General features: G+C 40.2%; 1 protein-coding gene across 5 annotated transcripts in view; it reads right to left on the bottom strand.

Annotated features, from left to right (window-relative positions):
* The window catches only part of TENM4 (teneurin transmembrane protein 4), a 590,588-nt gene that overhangs the window by 339,162 nt on the left and 234,052 nt on the right, over positions 1-17,374 (bottom strand). For all 5 annotated transcript variants that reach the window (XM_054270092.1, XM_054270093.1, XM_054270094.1 and 2 more), the window contains exon 4: positions 999-1,287. In XM_054270092.1, the coding sequence (XP_054126067.1) occupies positions 999-1,221 (223 nt within the window). In that variant the 5' untranslated portion in view covers positions 1,222-1,287. The remainder of the gene's footprint in view (positions 1-998; positions 1,288-17,374) is intronic.

The raw sequence follows: 17,374 nt of genomic DNA, 5'->3' as shown, positions 1-17,374 counted from the left end.
GGAATCAGCTTCTCCAAATTGCAGAGGATGTGCTCAGAGTACTCTGAGTAGGCTAGTTTATGTCCATTTTCTGGAATGCTGCCTACTCTATTTGACTCACTTTACCATTTTATGCTTTTCTTGATGGACTTCTACAAACAATTTATGTGAAGTCCTGGTTGGAATCTGAACTACATCTCTACAGAAAAATGAAGATGAGTCTTATAGTAGGGGACAGAAATCTTCCTCATACAGGCAATAACAGCAGTGAAAATGGTAACTGCACTGACTTCAGGGTATCTGGAATCTCTGTTAGAACTGTGGAGTCTGTGGTGACTCTTGAAACTCCACATCTTCACCTTCACAGATACTGGGACTCAGATTCACTAAATGTGCTCCTTTTAAGTCCTAAAGATGTTCCTTACTCTTTAACATTGCAGTATGTCCCCAAGGCAAACCTAAAGCCTGCAGACTGTGTACAATGCCAACAGGGGTCATTCCACCTGGAACCCATTTGTCTCCTTTCTTCCAGGGTTCTTGGGTTTTGCTGTAGACCAGATGGACAGTGTGGACAGTGACACTCTCCACTTGTTGCCTCCTGCCTCAGCATCCTTGTTGACTTCCTTCATGACCAAGCAGACATGTGACACAGTGAAAGTTCTCCTGAGCAGGCAGGAACATTCCATGCCATGTCAGTACCGTGCAGCATGTGCACACAGGGTTCTAGTCTCATGGTGGGAAGTGGCAAAGAGCTGCTGCAGACAGAAAGACTAAGACATAGAGAATGTGTCTTAGTAAGTGCTAATGCACATGGATATGGGTATGCCACTTAAGGACACTGGGCTGCACACAGTGTCTTGTGCAATACAGGGAAGGTGATCTCTGCCGCTCTCTTTAAGTCTCTCTCTTACATCATGCTTTTGGCCTCAGAGTCTTTCAAAGGTAGCCTCCCACTCAACTCTGGCTCTCAGCTGATTCCCCCATGCTGCTTACAGCTGCATCAGCTGAAAAGCACCCACCTGCTCGGCAGAATTCATCAGCCTCCTGGTGCACCATGTCTTTGACCCGATTGCTGTAGGTCAGCCTGGAGTCCTGATCATAAGCCTTCAGGGTCTCGCTGGAGCTGTAGGACTTCTGGGGTGCCTTGCTGTCCTCACTCTCGGCTGAAGAGCTGGTGTAGCGGCGCTCAGTGTCGCGGCGCCGAGTCAGAGATCGATACGGCTTCCTTTCCTTTACATCCATGGCACCCTTGTCTGAGTATTCAACATTAAAATAATGACGTCTGTGTGGCGGTCAGATTAGAATAACCTGAAAGAGAGAATTTAAAAATGTCATGCCTTTGGGCACTCAATGGCTAGAGTTTGCCTTCTTTATACATTCTTACACTGAAGAAAAGGGATGTTACTTAATGGATTCCAGAAAAACCCTCTTAGAACAATTACCAATAAAAAGAAAGTCTCAATTATGTGTGACTCATTTAATAATTGCCACTGCTAACAGGATACATATATGCACCAACCTGCATCTGTCTGAACTAGACATACACTTGGGAATTTGAAACTGATTGTGATATTGTGTGTCTTCTTTCTGTAGGAAGTGATTCAGACATCTCAAGGAGGCATGTATTCATCAGTCATCTAATCTCTGGGAAACCAGGTAATGCTGAAATGTCTCTATTTGGGCAGCTGGAGGGCTTTGGAAAAATGCTGTCCTGTGGTTTCAAAAACGTTTCCACAGATCATGAGGTTAGAATGTATGAACAAAAGTCTGAGATGGTATAAGAAGGCAATTGGGAAAGGAGAGGGAGAAAGGAAGGACTGAAGGAGTGACATGTGGATGGAAATTGCATAAAAATGTCTTCCTTTTCAGAGGGCTCATCTTTACTCAGCTGGAAATATATTAAAACTTAAGCAGAGCTGAGAAAGTGTAAATAAATGACAGTGTTCTGCTTCATGTAACAACATGGCCTGGGATTTATTCCTGTGGAAAAATCAATGTATATATAAACACAGCAATACAAGTGTACATATCTGCACACAGAGAAAACAGATATCAGAAATAAAATGTATTAAAAGTATTTTTGTCAAAATAACTAATAAATGGTATTTTTACTTCAAGTTTATTAAATGCAACAGAAAACAGAAAAAATAAAGGCAATGCCTTGCATCAAGATGGAAAAATATGTTTTTTAGTATCTAAACTTGTTTACGAGGAAAAATAATGATAAAATACACAAACCAAACATGGAAAATCTGTAATTATGTGCTGAGCTTCTCTGAAACTGAATCCTCCTGACTGCTAAAGAACAGAAGTTTATTCTCTAAATGCCACCCCAGGACATTGTTGTTTACCATCAGCATTTAAAAACAGAAAGCAAAAGGTTCAGAAAGAACCTATCAGCTCCTGGTATTTTTCACACCAAATACATATGGAAATATATGGCAAGAACTGAATCACATTCTGTTGGCATTTCTTTCTTGAAAAGCTAAACCCTGAATGTACTAATCAAATCTTTCTCATCCTGACTCAGATCCTAGACTTGCTTCAGATGCTGTGTCCTGGATTTCAGAGAATCATAGAATCCTAGAATGGTTTGGGTTGAAAGGAACCTTGAAGATCCTCTAATTCCAACTCCCTGCCATGGACAGGGACAGCTTCCACTAGACCAGGTTGCTCAAAGCCTCATCCAGCCCGGCCTCAAACACTGCCAGGGATGGGGCAGCCACAGCTTCTCAGGGCAACCTGTGCCAGTGCTTCACCACCCTCACAGGGAAGAATTTCTTCCTAATACAAAATCTACATCTGCCCTCTCACAGCTATGGTGCAGTAGTTGAGGATGAATGTGCTGTGAGCTTTGTAGGTCAGCTTAAAGGGATGTGGTGTGATGTAGCATTTGTGGGTTTTAAAACTGAGGAGTTTTAAACAAAGGATGTGTGAAGGATGGGAGACTCCTAGCACAGGTTCAGATAACTTACAAATCATAATAGTAATACTGAAGCCTGAAGACAACATTTTATTATTAATCTCTTGCTTGAAAAGCTGTCTGGCACAAGCAAAACTACAAAAATATTGGAGTCGAAGACAGACTGAAGGAGGAAGCAAGAATGACAGGAAGACCATGAGGTAGACTGGTAGCTGGGCAAAGAAGCAGGGTTGCATTCTTGGGTCTCTCCTATTTCTGGAATTCTGATTGTGTTAAAACTGCTAAAGGGTTTTAGTCCAAAAAACACCTCCAAAACCAACTTTTCAAAGACACACCCCAATTCCAACACCTTGTATGGCTTCTGTAGCATTCTTCCTGGGAATTAAGGCACTACTATAACAACAAAAAAAAAAAAAATAATCATCCATTTTCTCCAATCTATTCCAGAGATGGTGGCAGACCAAGCTCATACATTCAGTTTGTCAGAAAAATGCATAGAAACTATTGAACACTTAGGAAGGGAGAGGGGGGAGGAGGAGTGTCTTTACCAAGCTTTATCTAAGTCATCCACAGAGACTTGAGCACCACTTTGACTTCAAATATGTTTTTAAACCCACCAAACTCATTGACTTAAATTCATTCAGGTAAATGCACTACAGTGAATGCAAATGGGATTACTCACGGGCCAAACCTGACATGTTAAATGTATTGCAGAGTAAGGGTACAAAACTAAAGCCTGAATGTAGAAGCAATAGTGAAGGAGATTGCATTGTGCTATAGAACAATAGCAGCATGTATGAGATCTACCAAATAGGAGACTTTTTTTTCCTTTGAATCAAACATATTGGTGCTTTCACACTGGAAAGAAATAAAAGAAATAGAGCATCTGATTGCCTTTCAGTGCACTGTCATCTCCCCTTTCTTTTAAAAAAAAGATTTGTTTGGCTTGAAAAATTGTGACTTTTTTTACACTTGTTATTGAATCTGTTTGTCCCCTTTATAGCATCTCTGTTTGAAAATCTTAGAAGGAGCAGGTTTGTTATGCTTTTGAATATAACACCCTAAAACAGGCTCCTTCACAAAAGCCCATATTGTGAGCCGCTATAATGAACACAGAAATTGTGGTTTATTGTTATGGAGGATGAAGATAGCAGAATGTGAGTGAGAAGTGGTTACTCTCTAAGAAAGAAATGAGGAAAGGTGGTTTCTGTCTGCTCCCGAGTATTGTAGCAATTCCTACCTAGGGCTGGTCATTTAAAAATCCTCTAGCAGGATAGTAACATGTGCCAAGGAAATCTTTTTGCACTGCTAGAGCCACAAGGTACAAACAGGGTCTGTAATTACGATTAGTAACCTTGCAACTTAGGAAATGACAAAAAAACATGAGGAAATTGACTGAATTCCCACCAGATGAAGGGTTTTCTTTTTGTAAGGAAAGGTGCTGAAAAACTGAAAATTCTCCTACAGTTCATCAAAAATAGCCCTGTAAATTTGCACCATCCATATGCACATTCCTCTGCAACAGTGTTTCTATTCCCAACTCATTCATGTCTTTATAAATTTAACTCCTCTCAACTTTTTATTTCTCTCTCCCTCACAACTTGGATTGACTTTCCAAATAGAAAGGTTACCTCCATAAAACATAATGAAGGATTTTTTTAAAGCTATTTTTAAAGACTGAACTGTTGCATTTACCTGACTTAAGTAAGTTTCCAGCACTTCTCCATGGACATGCAGTTCTTGTCATCTCAGTTTTATGGCCTAATTCCCAGATGGTTTAGATACCTTACTTTCAATGGAGTTCTGTTGTCAGAGAGTTTGCCTCATAGCTTTTCTATGGTAGATTATTATTTTTTTCTGCTACTCCTTGTGTCTAGATTTTACTTCTGCTACAAGTAGAAGTGCCATCAACACCTCACATTTTTCCTGACTTCTCTGGCACATGACAAACACAAAGAATCACACTCGTCTCAATTACATAGTCAACCACCAGTTTCTTTCCGTCTTTAGCTCATGATTGCTCCTCATAATTTTAAAAGCTTCCATAAACTTGCTGGACTGGATGTAAAAAACCAGGCTTTCTAATATGGACCTTTCCATTTCCGTGTTCATTTTCCCTCTATAAAAGCACAAAACTCTTCTTCTCTGATTCATTTATATTTGGAAAGGACTTTCTTGTCCTATAATGCAGTGTTTCTAGTTCTGTTTGTTTCTTTCATCATACTGCTGTCTGCATAACATATAAAATTTCACCTTTTTTTCCTTTTTTAAAATTCTACTTTAAGGCCAATTAGTTGCAGTAGACATTGGTATTTTTGGCAGCCTTCTGTGTATGGAGATCCAATCCCAGCCGAATCACAAACTGATCTGGAGTATAGCTCACAACAGAAGCATCCTTCTGTCTTTACTTACTCTACTCAGAAAAATCCCACTGACCCCAGAAAGGGTTACTTAGAAGTAAAAGCCTGTAAAATCAGATTCCTTGATATAGTTATATTTTTCAGGAGTGTGGGACCCTTCTCACATCCCTGCACACATGTCAGGGAGTGGAGTAAAAAAATCAGCATTCTGGTTCTGGTGCAGTAGTGCAGCAAACATAATGCTTATTTGCAGCACTTTTTATTTTGCCTTTGCTTTGGCTGGCTCCCAAACAATCCTTTTTATGTTTTATCCTTTATATCTCTCCTCCTCATTCTCAGTTCTGTTGGTTTTTGTTGCTCTTTGGAGCTTTGATTAACCACACCGGCTTTGTGCTGCAGAATCGCACTCAATGAATGGCAAGGGGTATGATTTATTTTCTGAGTCACTGCTAAAAAGAGAAACTTGCATCAATCAAAAACCAGACAAGGGAGTGTGACACCACAAAGTGATATGCTGGGAGGTGCTTATAGCAAAAAGGACAGGTGGTCTTTGATAGCTGACTTACATTGCAGGTCACTAATCACAGAGATTAGCAGCAAGGTGATAGACAGTGCCTGTTCTGGGAGGCAGCATGTCATATCATCCAATTTTCTGTCAAAATGTGAGGGTTTAAACAGTACCGATAGCTTTATGTACTTCCCATATAGTTATGGCAACAGGATGATGAGAAAACTGGAAGAGTGAAATATCTTGTCTGCAAGAAAACGTGTGCATGAGCTCTGGTGGGTTGATTCCACCTCCACCTTTGTGCTGAAGGAAGCAAAATGACTACTTTTCACTTCTCATTTGTTTTCCTCTGCAAAACTGCCTATGCAAAAATGGTATTATTTTACTTGTCAAGGCATGTTTTTTGTCTTCTTGAACTCAATCTCATTTCACTGCTTAGGGCAATATTTTTCCCTATTTTTTATTGCTGCTGCCCCTTGTAGAATGAGCACAGCCATAGGACGCCGAGCAGTAAGCTTAATTTTATATTCCCCCTTTGGGCTGCACAAATCGAATCATTAACTAAGACCTAAAGTTGGTAAGTAGTGAGCAAGTATCCTTTCTTACACTTTGTAGAGGAAGAGATGAGCCACGGGAAGTCAAAGCGAATTGCTTAAGGTGGTACAAGAATAAAACAACACAACTCAGGGCAGCAACTTCATCTCCAAGGCTGAGTCTGGTACTGAGCCCTTGATTTTTTTGAGAACCAAGTCACATAAGCAGAGTAGAATAATTAATTTAAAAAACTGTGGCCAATGCATGCCTGAAATCATTGTTAGAGAACAGTAGCATGAACCTCAGGTATTATAAACAAGATGCTCTTTCATGTTCAGAAGGACTGTGGAGCATGGACAATTGCAGTTGTATCTGACCTATGAAATCCCACGGTGAGTGATGAAAACCCCAGAGTCAAAAGAGAGACAGATTTTCACCTTCTATATAAACCTTCTCAAAGACACCAACAGATACTGGGGGCAAACCAGCAATGTTATTTGGGAAATTAGCTCCAACTCAAGACCACTAAGCTGCAATCAAAGAAGTTGAGAGTTCAGATGATTAAATGACTTTGTGTTAGTGATTATTAATATCCTACACCAAATTAAGTCATCACCTTCTTTCATCACATTTGAAAGAAGGCAATCCACTCTGACAGTCCTACCCTGTCCATGAGGATGGAATGCCTTGTTCAAGTCTCCTTATTGTGATTTCACAGGCTCAAGGAAAGGCTTGGGCTGGAGGGAACTTTAAAGATCATCTAGTTCCAACCTCACTGCCACAGGCAGGGATGCTATGCACTAGTTCAGGTTCTTTAGAGCCCCATGCAACCTGACCTTGAAAAACTTGGCCTTCTTTATACAAAATACTGAACCTGAGCAATCTTATTTGGTCATTTTTATTTGTCAAAAATTGTCTAAGATATTGCCTCCCATTCTACCTCATCTAAACCACAAAGCTGGCATAAATGTAGAGGTGAAAGTTCTTTCTGATGCATTCAGCAAATACTTCAGCATGTACTCAGGGGTTATTCAAATCAAACTGGTATTGCCTGGTGATCAGAGTCAGCAATGATCTGATCTTAGCAAATACACTACTGTGGCTTAAACAGTGTGATGCAATTTGCCATGTTTCTGGGAGATTCTTCCATAACATAAAGGATTCCTGTGTTTTTTATTAAACCTTAAGCTTCAGATTTATAACAGAGGTTCAAACCCCAAGAGATCTTAATAAGAAATAAATTAAGCTATAGGTATAACATCCTCTCATATTTTTGGCAAAGACTTAGGAAAGAAGCAGGCACAAGAGAGGAGGAGAATGAAGAGTTGAATTAATACTGCTTGGCTTCAATCCAGTACTCAAAGAAGGTAACAAAACCTCCCTTTTCTGGTCTCAACCACTAAGCCTTTCTTCTGCTGGTAAGAGACTTGCTAGACAATTGGTAATGCCTTGTCCAAAAGGTGTGGTTTGTGACCTTTTCATGAATAAATCTAAAACTGCATTAAGCTGGAGGCCCAGGAAAGCTTGAAACAGTAGTGGTGGGAAAACATGGAGGAGGCTGGAATGCAATTATCTCAGTTATTTCTGGTTTGCAACTCCCTAAGTCTTCTGTCATGGGCTGGAATATTTAACTTGTGCTAGTGGAAGATTTTAGGGCCTGAAGTTAAAAATTCTTTTGAATTATTTTTGTCAAGTATAAGCAGTCTGCAGTTGCAGCCATCAGAACCCTACTCTGGCTTACTTCAAAATGGAAATTACTTTGGAAAAAATCTTAGTTTTATACTGAAATTCTCATTATCAGTCTATTAGCCATTCTTGGATGAAGTGGGTTTTCTTCAGAACCTCAATTTAATAGAGAGTGCATAATGGCATTTAAATAATAAATGCTGCAAGATACAACCTGACCACGTACACTCTTTTATGATCAGCCTACAAATTTTTCCTAATTGTCTTTGTCAGACTCAAGGTTTGGGTATATGATCAGCAAATCTCAAGAGTGACAAAGAACTGGTGACATAAAATGCTGGTATTCATTGAAAGTATTCCCATTCTTTCTCCATTACCCACATTTTGCTAATTTGGGCTCTTACCTGGGATACAGGAAGCTATAATTTATGTCCTTCATCTGTGTCAGGACAAACTTTTGAGTGTGTCTCAAGACTCCTAGGTGAAAGCCCTTGGCATAGCCTTTCTCAATCTGTTTGGGAGAATTTTTCTTTTTTCTTCCAGAAAATAAAAACATAGCCTCGGGTTTGTTTGTTCAAAAAAAACCCCAACAACCAAACAAAAAAACCCCCAACAACCAAAAAACAAACCAAAAAACCCCAAAACAAACAAAAAAGAAGATAATTTCTAGTCACAGAACTGTAGAATGGATTCCATGACAACAAATAAGATGTCTTTGTTTTGGAAGGGACCTTAAGGATCACCTGCTTTTAATTCCTTGCCATGGACAGGGACATCTTTCACTAGACCAGGTTACTCAAAACCCTTTCCAACCTGTCCATGAACACTTACGGGATGGGGCACCTACAATTCTCCTGGGCACCCTGTGCCAGTGTCTCATCTCTTAGACAGCAAGAAAAGCCTGGTACAGGACTCACACAGGGTGTTAAGCTTTATAGCCACTCCTGGGTAAGCTTTGTGTCTAATTCTCAGTGTTCTGTTGTGGTCTACAGGACGTCTTTGTAATTAAATTGTGACTCAAATGAAAATGTAGCAACAATCCCAAGACAATTCCCATGCACACCTTGTGCCATCCAACCTCTTTATTCCACAATTAGGTAAGTGAATTCCCATGCCTAAATACACTAGCTCTGTATCCCTACTTTCCTGTCAACAAATTGAATAAGGAAACTATCCATCTTTATTACCCCTGTATGGATTGGATGCAGTCAATTTGGAAGACAAAAAGGGGACAGTGGTTGTGAACTTAGGAATCAAGGTTGATCTTTCACCTGTATCCACTTCAGCAAATTTCTCTGCAGGAACACTGGATGTGACAGTCCCTCATGAGTATGTCCTCAGAGAGTTTGCCTAATCACATTTGACTCTAAATACTTTTGGCCTTCACCACATCCTGTGTGCAGTGCCTCAATGTGGCTGTGTGTGGCGTGAACAAGTAATTTTTTCATTTGAAGTCACTGTTTATGGTCTTTTTCATGGGAGTATTGATGAACCATCAGCCTTTTCCATAAGAAAAGAGGCTTTGAACTCATACCCACTCTCAGATGTATCTTTTTGCTATTACACATTATTTCTGAAAAGAGCTGAATGGAGGCTGAGACTCTTTTAGGAAAGAAAGCATGTCTGCCTTTTCTGCCTGCAGCCACCATCCTGTATCCATATTCCTCAGCAAAGGTATCACGTTGATGTGCACCTCCTGTTTGAAACAGAGTTCAGAGCATCCTCTGTTCTACACCTTTCAGATGCAGCCTGGGGTTTGAGCAGCTCACAGGATGACAGCTGGAATTGAAGGAGACCTGTAGTATAAAACTTCCAAGATCTGAATTTTTTCTTCTTTTTGTCATTGTCTTGACTGTGAAAATAGAAAAGTAGTTTTGGACAGCACTGCCTTTCACTACTGCCATTGAATAGCAGGGAATGCCATAAGCTCAACTGAATTTGGAGGAATATACTTAGAATTATGCTCAAAAAGTATTGCTAGGGACAGATTTATTTTGTATCTGCCTATTTATTAAGACTAATTCTATAGACACTGCAGAACAATAAGATGAAAAGCTTCCTGCAGCAGGGGGAAGCTCTCACCTAATGAGGCAGGACACTCAGAGTAGGGAAAAAGTATTACCATCCCTCTTCTACAGACAAGGGCAACTATCTTATCCAGTTACTTGAATTCATGTAAGCAACCCAGGAAACTCCTGCAGGATTAGTCACAAGGCCAACCTGTCCTTGTCTTACTGCAGTATCACATGTAGAAATGTCCCTGCTCTTGTCACGGATGCTGTGGTACTGGGTAATCTCTCCTTGCCTTCCTTTAGCGGGGGGAGAAACCAACCTATTTTCTTGTTCTGATAAAATTCCCTAAAGGGTTGAACTCCAAACTAAGTTTATTAAAACATGAATTATCTCTAAAAAAATACTGCAAGGGCTCATGAATTGATTCATGTTAGGACTTCTCTGTGATATAATCAGAGTGCATTGAGAGATGCCAGGGATTGATTAATCAGTGTAACCCCTACTGTGTCCAGAGCTTCACTTTCAACAGCACAATAAGCTTATGCAGTAGGAAGTGTATTTTTCTTAAGTAAAATGTCTATGGGGAAAAAAAGAGAGAGGTAAAAATAGTAAATTAGAAATAGAAAGTGTTTGGGTTTTTTTCTGAAACAAAGGGCCCCTTCATTGGAATAAAAAGGAGGAGTATCACCTCTAGGAAGAGATTTTAAGCACATGCAAGACGACTTACTCCTGATTGCTGGGCTGCATCTTAGCACTGCATGTACAGGGATACGGAGAAAAGGCTCTAGGGAGACCTTACAGCACCTTCCAGTGCCTGAAGGGGCTACAAGAGAGCTAGAGAGGGCAATTTGCAAGGGCATGGAGTGATAGGACAAGGGGGAATGACTTTGGACAGACAGAGGGTAGGATTAGATTAACTATAAGGAAGAAATTCTTCCCTGTGTGGGTGCTGCTACACAAGCACAGGTTGCCCAGAGAAGCTGTGGCTGCCCCATCCCTGGCAGTGTCCAAGGCCAGGTTGGGGCTTTGAGCAACTGATTTAGCAAAAGGTGTCCCTGCTCATTAAATGATCTTTAAGGTCCCTTTCAAACCCAAATCTTTCATGATTCTGTGATTCAATCGCCTTCCAAAACAGACATCAATACACTCTTCCAGATGTACAAATGCCACTTGACTGAAAGGTGCATTAAGGAGGGATTTTAACAAGGTAATGACAACTGATACTGTAGTTCAGGTAAAAAAATCAAACATTACATTTATTCTATTCTTGCAAAATGCTGCTTTTCTACTTGCCCAAATCTAACAGAGTAACAGTAGGGTTTATTTTTACTTTTCTTTTTTTTTTTTTTTTTTTTAACACACAGCAAAAACTCAGATTTCTTACTGATTTAGCCTTCAAGTCCATTTTCATCTCTCCCATTTTACAGACAGGACAGACCAACAGAAAGGAGGTGACCTGACCAAATAATGCAGGAAGTCAGCGGCACAGACTACACAAATCCCAGCTCCTGTTTGCACATCAGAAGCCTGTTTACTGGAGTTCTTGGATTCTGTGCCAGTAATAATGAAATTCAATCATCTTTCAGTTGGTAAAATGCTAGATAAGAGATTAAGGGGTTTATCCAAGTACAAACTGAAAAATGAATTCTGCACTGTTGGTATTAAGATCACTAGTTTAGAGACTAAGTGATAAATCTTCTGGTTTGTCATAGGAAAATATCTTATATTTGACTTTCTGTGACAAGACAGAATGACTTATTAAATCTTTTTTATAAGAACAAGTTTTGATAACATTTAACAGAATGAGTTGAAAGGCCCACTCTTTTGCTGAAGAAAAGCTTTGCTGCCATGTTAAAGAATCCATCTTAAAGAATATTCAGCAAAAAGACATTGTGGGAAGAAAAAGAAAAAGCAAATAAAGGAGCTGAGGAGGGGAGAAAGCAATTGAAGATGTAAATGTCTCTTCTTAGTCATACCTTTACTGACTAGCTAGACCAAAGATTAGAAGTAATTGAACTAGCTCTCAGTCAACAAAAGATGCAAGTAGATTGCAAAACAGAGTGGGATTACATCAGTTTACACTAAACCAAGAGTAATTAGTGTTTGAGCAGTGCTTAAAAAGCAAAAAGTGATACATAGATGTTAATTATTACTATTTGTTTCAAATGGATGCAACAAACACAATCTTTTATATGCCTTAGGAAGTAAAAGACGAAGCAAAACTCACTAACAGCCTCCATTATGGAGACCTATCAGATCACACTTGGGAAAACACATGGAACCTTATTCAGTGGCTGTCTCTGAATCCTGTTTCATGTGAAGTCATAGGTGACTGTCTATCTCTGGAAAGCCTATATTCTGAGAAATGATAAAAAAACAACAAAGCCTATCCAAAGCACAAAGGTTACCAGCTCCACCAATGTCAAAATAATAAGAGAATTTAAGAGATGGAGACCATAGTTTTCAGTAGCAAGCAAACCACCTTCATTTTGGGCCATGCAACAGTTGCTGAGATGAAGAGATAGTTATGTCTATGCTGAGAAGCAAGAGCAAGACTCTGGGAAATAGCACCAGTTTCTCTTATGCCCTGCTGTACCACTAATTTATTGTGTGATCCTGGACAAGGCATTTAACCTTCTGGGCCTATTTTATGAGAAACAGATATAACCATTCTCCAGCTGTTTCACAGCCAAGTAAAAGGTCTTTTTTGATGCTTTTAAGCATGTCATTTCATTAAATAATTTATGAGACATATCACTATTAAGAAGATGTCTGAGACAGTCTAGGAGTCTAACAAGAAACTTATGAGGTGAGATCATACAGTTTCAGGATGGATTCTGGGCTATAACATGCTAATGATTTGCAAAGATTATTAGGCTTGTTGGAACCATGGACATAAAAGAACCCTAAAGTAAAATGCTTATCTACTTTTTTGCAATAAATTTTCTACCAATTTCCTTCCCACCTTGGCAAACTCTTGCAGAAAAGAATGATAAATAGCAGGGGTCTAACCACATCGTAAGTTTTAAAAATCGCAAGGGATAATTCAATTACAAAAAGTAATTTGTATAAAAGAAATATTTTGCCAGGATATGAGCTAATAAAAACCTATATTTAAGCTCACTATTTCCAAGGCAGTATACAAATGTTAATTTATTAGCAATCATGTCTGTAAAGGAACCAGTACAGATGGAGACAGAGGAGACAGCAACATCCTCAGTCACACACTCCTGAAGCCAAATGTCTTATTGTACATATCATTGCCCAAGTGAGGCTGGATCAATGCTTGCATCTGTTGGATGCAAAAATCTGCAGGAAATCCAATTGCCAAGAATCCTTTAAACATAAGTTTGTTTTCACCAAAGTGCAGGCTCCTGGGTTTGAAAATGTCAACCTCAGTAGAGGAATGGTTCCCTGTTTCAATGTTTCTGATGACAAACCCTACTTGAGATGTTCCCTCCTGCGAGGGCTCAGCCACCCTGCTGCTTCCTGCCTCCCTGGAGATACTGATGCAGCTGTTCATAAAACCACACCATAAGCAGATCAGGGAAATTGTCTGGAAATTGAAAGAAAAAGAGCCCTTATCTCCCAAATCCTTACCTTTTTATTTTTGTAGCCTACCCTGACTTTATTCAAGCGAGATTAATATCAATCTGGTTTTATAGGGGCACTTCACAATTAGATGCAAGGCTCAAGCAAGAGGAAATACACTGGGATGGGAAGGAAAACATATTGAGATACTCTTTTCTATCGTCTAAGTTGGCAGATGGAGCTGTTTCCACTTTGGGTCATGCATGCAATAACTTACCTGACCTAAAAATCCTATTTCTGACCAGTTTTCAAGCAATAGAACTGGAGGGTTCTAATAACCACTCCAGAATATCTTTTCCAGCACTGGCCCCTTCCATCTATGGGCAGATATACATTTTGTGACTCTGAGAGATAGTATTGCTCCATTCCTTGACAAGAGAGCTGCTGCTGCTCCATGGAAACTGTCTTGCCATGCTGAAACCCCAAGGGCTTTCAGGGGTTTCCGTGTCCCCAGCTCATCTATTCCTCCTCTTTGCTTACAGAGCAAAGTTTCTCTGCCCTTAATTGGAATTTCTGTTGAGACTTTATTCTCCCTTCCATTACCTTTATCATACTGTTCTCAAGAAGAGTTGAAAACTGATGTAAGCAAACCAGTTAAATGCAGCCAATATATTTTCCTCCCTTCACTTCCTTGTTTTTCTTTCCTTTTTTCCTTTTTTTTCCTTTCCTTTTATTTCAGTAGCAATTCTTGGTATCCCATGTAGGAAAAATTAATGTTTAAAACAACCCAGACCTTTCTTACTACTTTTTAGCTTTTTCCTTTGGAAATCATGCTGTGTATAAGCTATATCTTAAGGTATTCCACAAATCACTAGTTTTATTCCTATATTTCTGACCAATGAGGAGTGAATCTGTTGTGTCATTTCCTGACTGGCATTGAGTTTTATACCACCATGGCTTTTGTGAACTGTGCATCTGATCCAAAGGCTTTTAAATTACTTAGAAGTATTTTCCATTCATTTCACTTGGGGAGTAAAATGGGGCTTTATAAGCTCAGCTCTCTGTACAAAACCTTTTAATGTTCATTTTTATGGTATGGGCTGCACTGCATCATATTTCAGTCTCCAAAAGTGTCAGTGCTGAGGACAAAAAGGAATGAAATTAAGAAATTGGAGTCTTTTGAAAATCTCCTTCTCAGGGTGAGCCAAAATGAAACTATGAAGAAACATGTAAGAGAGCACATTGGCAATTTTCTCAGATGCAACCTGTGACCTTGGGAGCTGCTGATTTGCCCCCATGGACCCTTGAGGGGGCCTGGGTTTGATGGAGCAGTTTTTTCTCCAAAATTAGGCTCCTTTCTGACATAATAAGTATAGTGCCTTTTATGATTAAGGCATTTTAAAAATTTTCTTTCCATAATTATATGTAGCTGGGGTCTGGAGCAGTCCAGCCTTCAAGCTGTCAATAAACACGTTTAGTGCCGAGTTGGGTCATTAGGCTTACAAACAGGTTGAACCTAAACACTGGGGTTTTTAAGCTGATTTCTTGGGTAGGTAAAGAGATATTTATATTTTCATTTAGTTTGAGTGATACCAGCACCTGCCACGTGCTCTAAACAAAGCAGTTAACCCATAACTCCCTCTGTCAACTCCTGTTGATGAAAAGCAAAGCAGATAAATTAATGGCTCCCCTGAGAGGAGAGAACTGAGAAGGCTCATGTAAACAAACACCTCACAAAATACAACTGTATTAATGGAAATGGAAATGAAAGAGAAAATGCCTCTCTCCATCCTTGATAGGCACAGCAGGCTGGAGGCAAACACTCACAATGAAACTAAAGGTGGGGAACACACACCAGGCTCTTTGGGGCTCACTCAGAGGCCATTAGTGCAGATGGAAATATTTCAGTCCAGCTGACACCACTGGCAGCTTTTTTGGTGCATCTGACTTTGTAAATGTGACCTCTGCCCCTCTATGCTGGCATGGACACAAGGTCCTGCTGCTGGGAGTTGCACCCTTCAAACAGTAATTAAAAGTGAAAAGAGGTGAAATATGTGATTCTTTTAAAAATCTGTCTTGCTCTTAGGGAAATACAGAGGATGATCCATGCTCCTTGGCTTTTTCCCCCACCTGAGGGTGGGCTTCAGTATCTTCAGCTGCTCTGTCTCAAATGTGCTGAGGGCATGGTGCTGTGACATAAACTGAAGAACTTTCAACGACTTCATCTGTGAAGGGATAATGTTAGGACACTTAGATGTCATAGATTCATTGAATGATCTGGGCTGGAAAGGACCTTAAGATTATCTAGTTCCAGCCCCCCTGCCATGGGCAGGGACACCTTCCACTGGAAGATGATGGAGATGACAATCTTATAAAAAGCCAAATGTGCAGGTCAGTTGATTGGGCTCTAATCAGGGATAAATCTAATCAAGAGAATTTTTTTTCCTCCCATCTCCATGACCTTCCTCTCTCAAATATGTTTTTCCCCTTTTCTCTGTAATGGGAAATTGGATTTTAGTTTCTTTTCCTGTAACTGCTTTAGAGTGGTCCTGGGTACCACAAGGCTTGTGCACCTCACAGTCCTCCAAGGCAGAGGAATGTTTGCACAGACAAAAAAATTACAGATCTCTTCCCTATCTCACCCTGGCTGGTTATTTTTATCCATGCACGTCTCCTTCCTTGAGATAATACTAGCATCTGTGTGACTTTCATCTGGCATGAAATGCTTGAAGAAATTAAAATAAATCAAAAGTGTGGTTTTCTTTCTGCAGACCAGGGATCCAATCTGGTTCCCATTGCTGCATGGTAGAACTGGGTGTAGGGCAGCCAGAATCTGCTGCTGGCCAAAGCTACAGCCTAAGAAAGGACTTATAAAAGACAATAATTCTGTGCTTAGGGCAAAGGCAGGTCCCACGTCTGTGTCATCCTGCTGTACTGTTCAAGATGGCAATATAATTCCAGTCTGCTCTGCATACCCAGAGGTTGCATCATCTGGACAGAGGGTATGAAGATTTTTGCCAGACTGGAGGATCTTAAGTGCCTTTTTGCCTCCCACACACCTCAGCTACTCCTGGAATGTGGAGGAGAAGCCCATAGCTGAACTTTCTCAGCTAAGCTGAGCTTCTGTTGGGCTACAAATTGTAATTTGGTGAAGGATGTGTATAAGGAAGATTAAGTACAGCATCAAAGCAAGGAGCTGCAAGTGAATTCTTATTCACATGTGTTTTAACTCCTACCCTAGCATTGCTTATTGCCTGTGTGTTGGCTTGGACCAGAGCCAGGGAGTCAAACAATGTTCTCTGTGTAATTATATGCTTAATGGAAACAAGCAGAGGTCCCATGGCCTGGATTTGGAGAGGACTGTTTTTTAAATAGTTGCCTCTGAAGCAGAGCTGGGAAGGAATGTGCCAAAGCCACGTGCAGAAGGGACAGTGGAAGGGCACCATCATTAGAAGGAGCATGTGGTCTAGGGACTGTGCTCTGTAGCCAACTCTTATATCAGTCAGTGCCTTCTTTGGCACTTTCTCAGATGGTAAATCAAGAGCAAGAAGTTGCACCAAGGGGTCATTGTGGCTTGCTGAGGAGCAGGTATCTGCAGCTCTGAAAACACATGATATGACTGATGCCAAAAACAGAGCCCAGGGATATGACAAGAGGTGATGTGGCTGTACTTGTGGTGACATGAGTATTTCCCTTCCTGACTGATTTTCCACATCACCCTTTCTTCGAGAGGTTAATGGTCTTACAAGGGCAGCAGCAATAAATAAATGTGCCTAACCTGGAGCCTCATTCATGTAAAGCCCAGCATTACATACCTATTTATTAATGTTGCATAAACTG

Source organism: Melozone crissalis, unplaced genomic scaffold (genome assembly GCF_028551555.1).
Source record: "Melozone crissalis strain CALT ecotype California unplaced genomic scaffold, PUWL_Pcris_2 ptg000008l_1, whole genome shotgun sequence".
NCBI lineage: Eukaryota > Metazoa > Chordata > Aves > Passeriformes > Passerellidae > Melozone > Melozone crissalis.
This window is presented reverse-complemented; position numbering and strand designations above follow the sequence as displayed.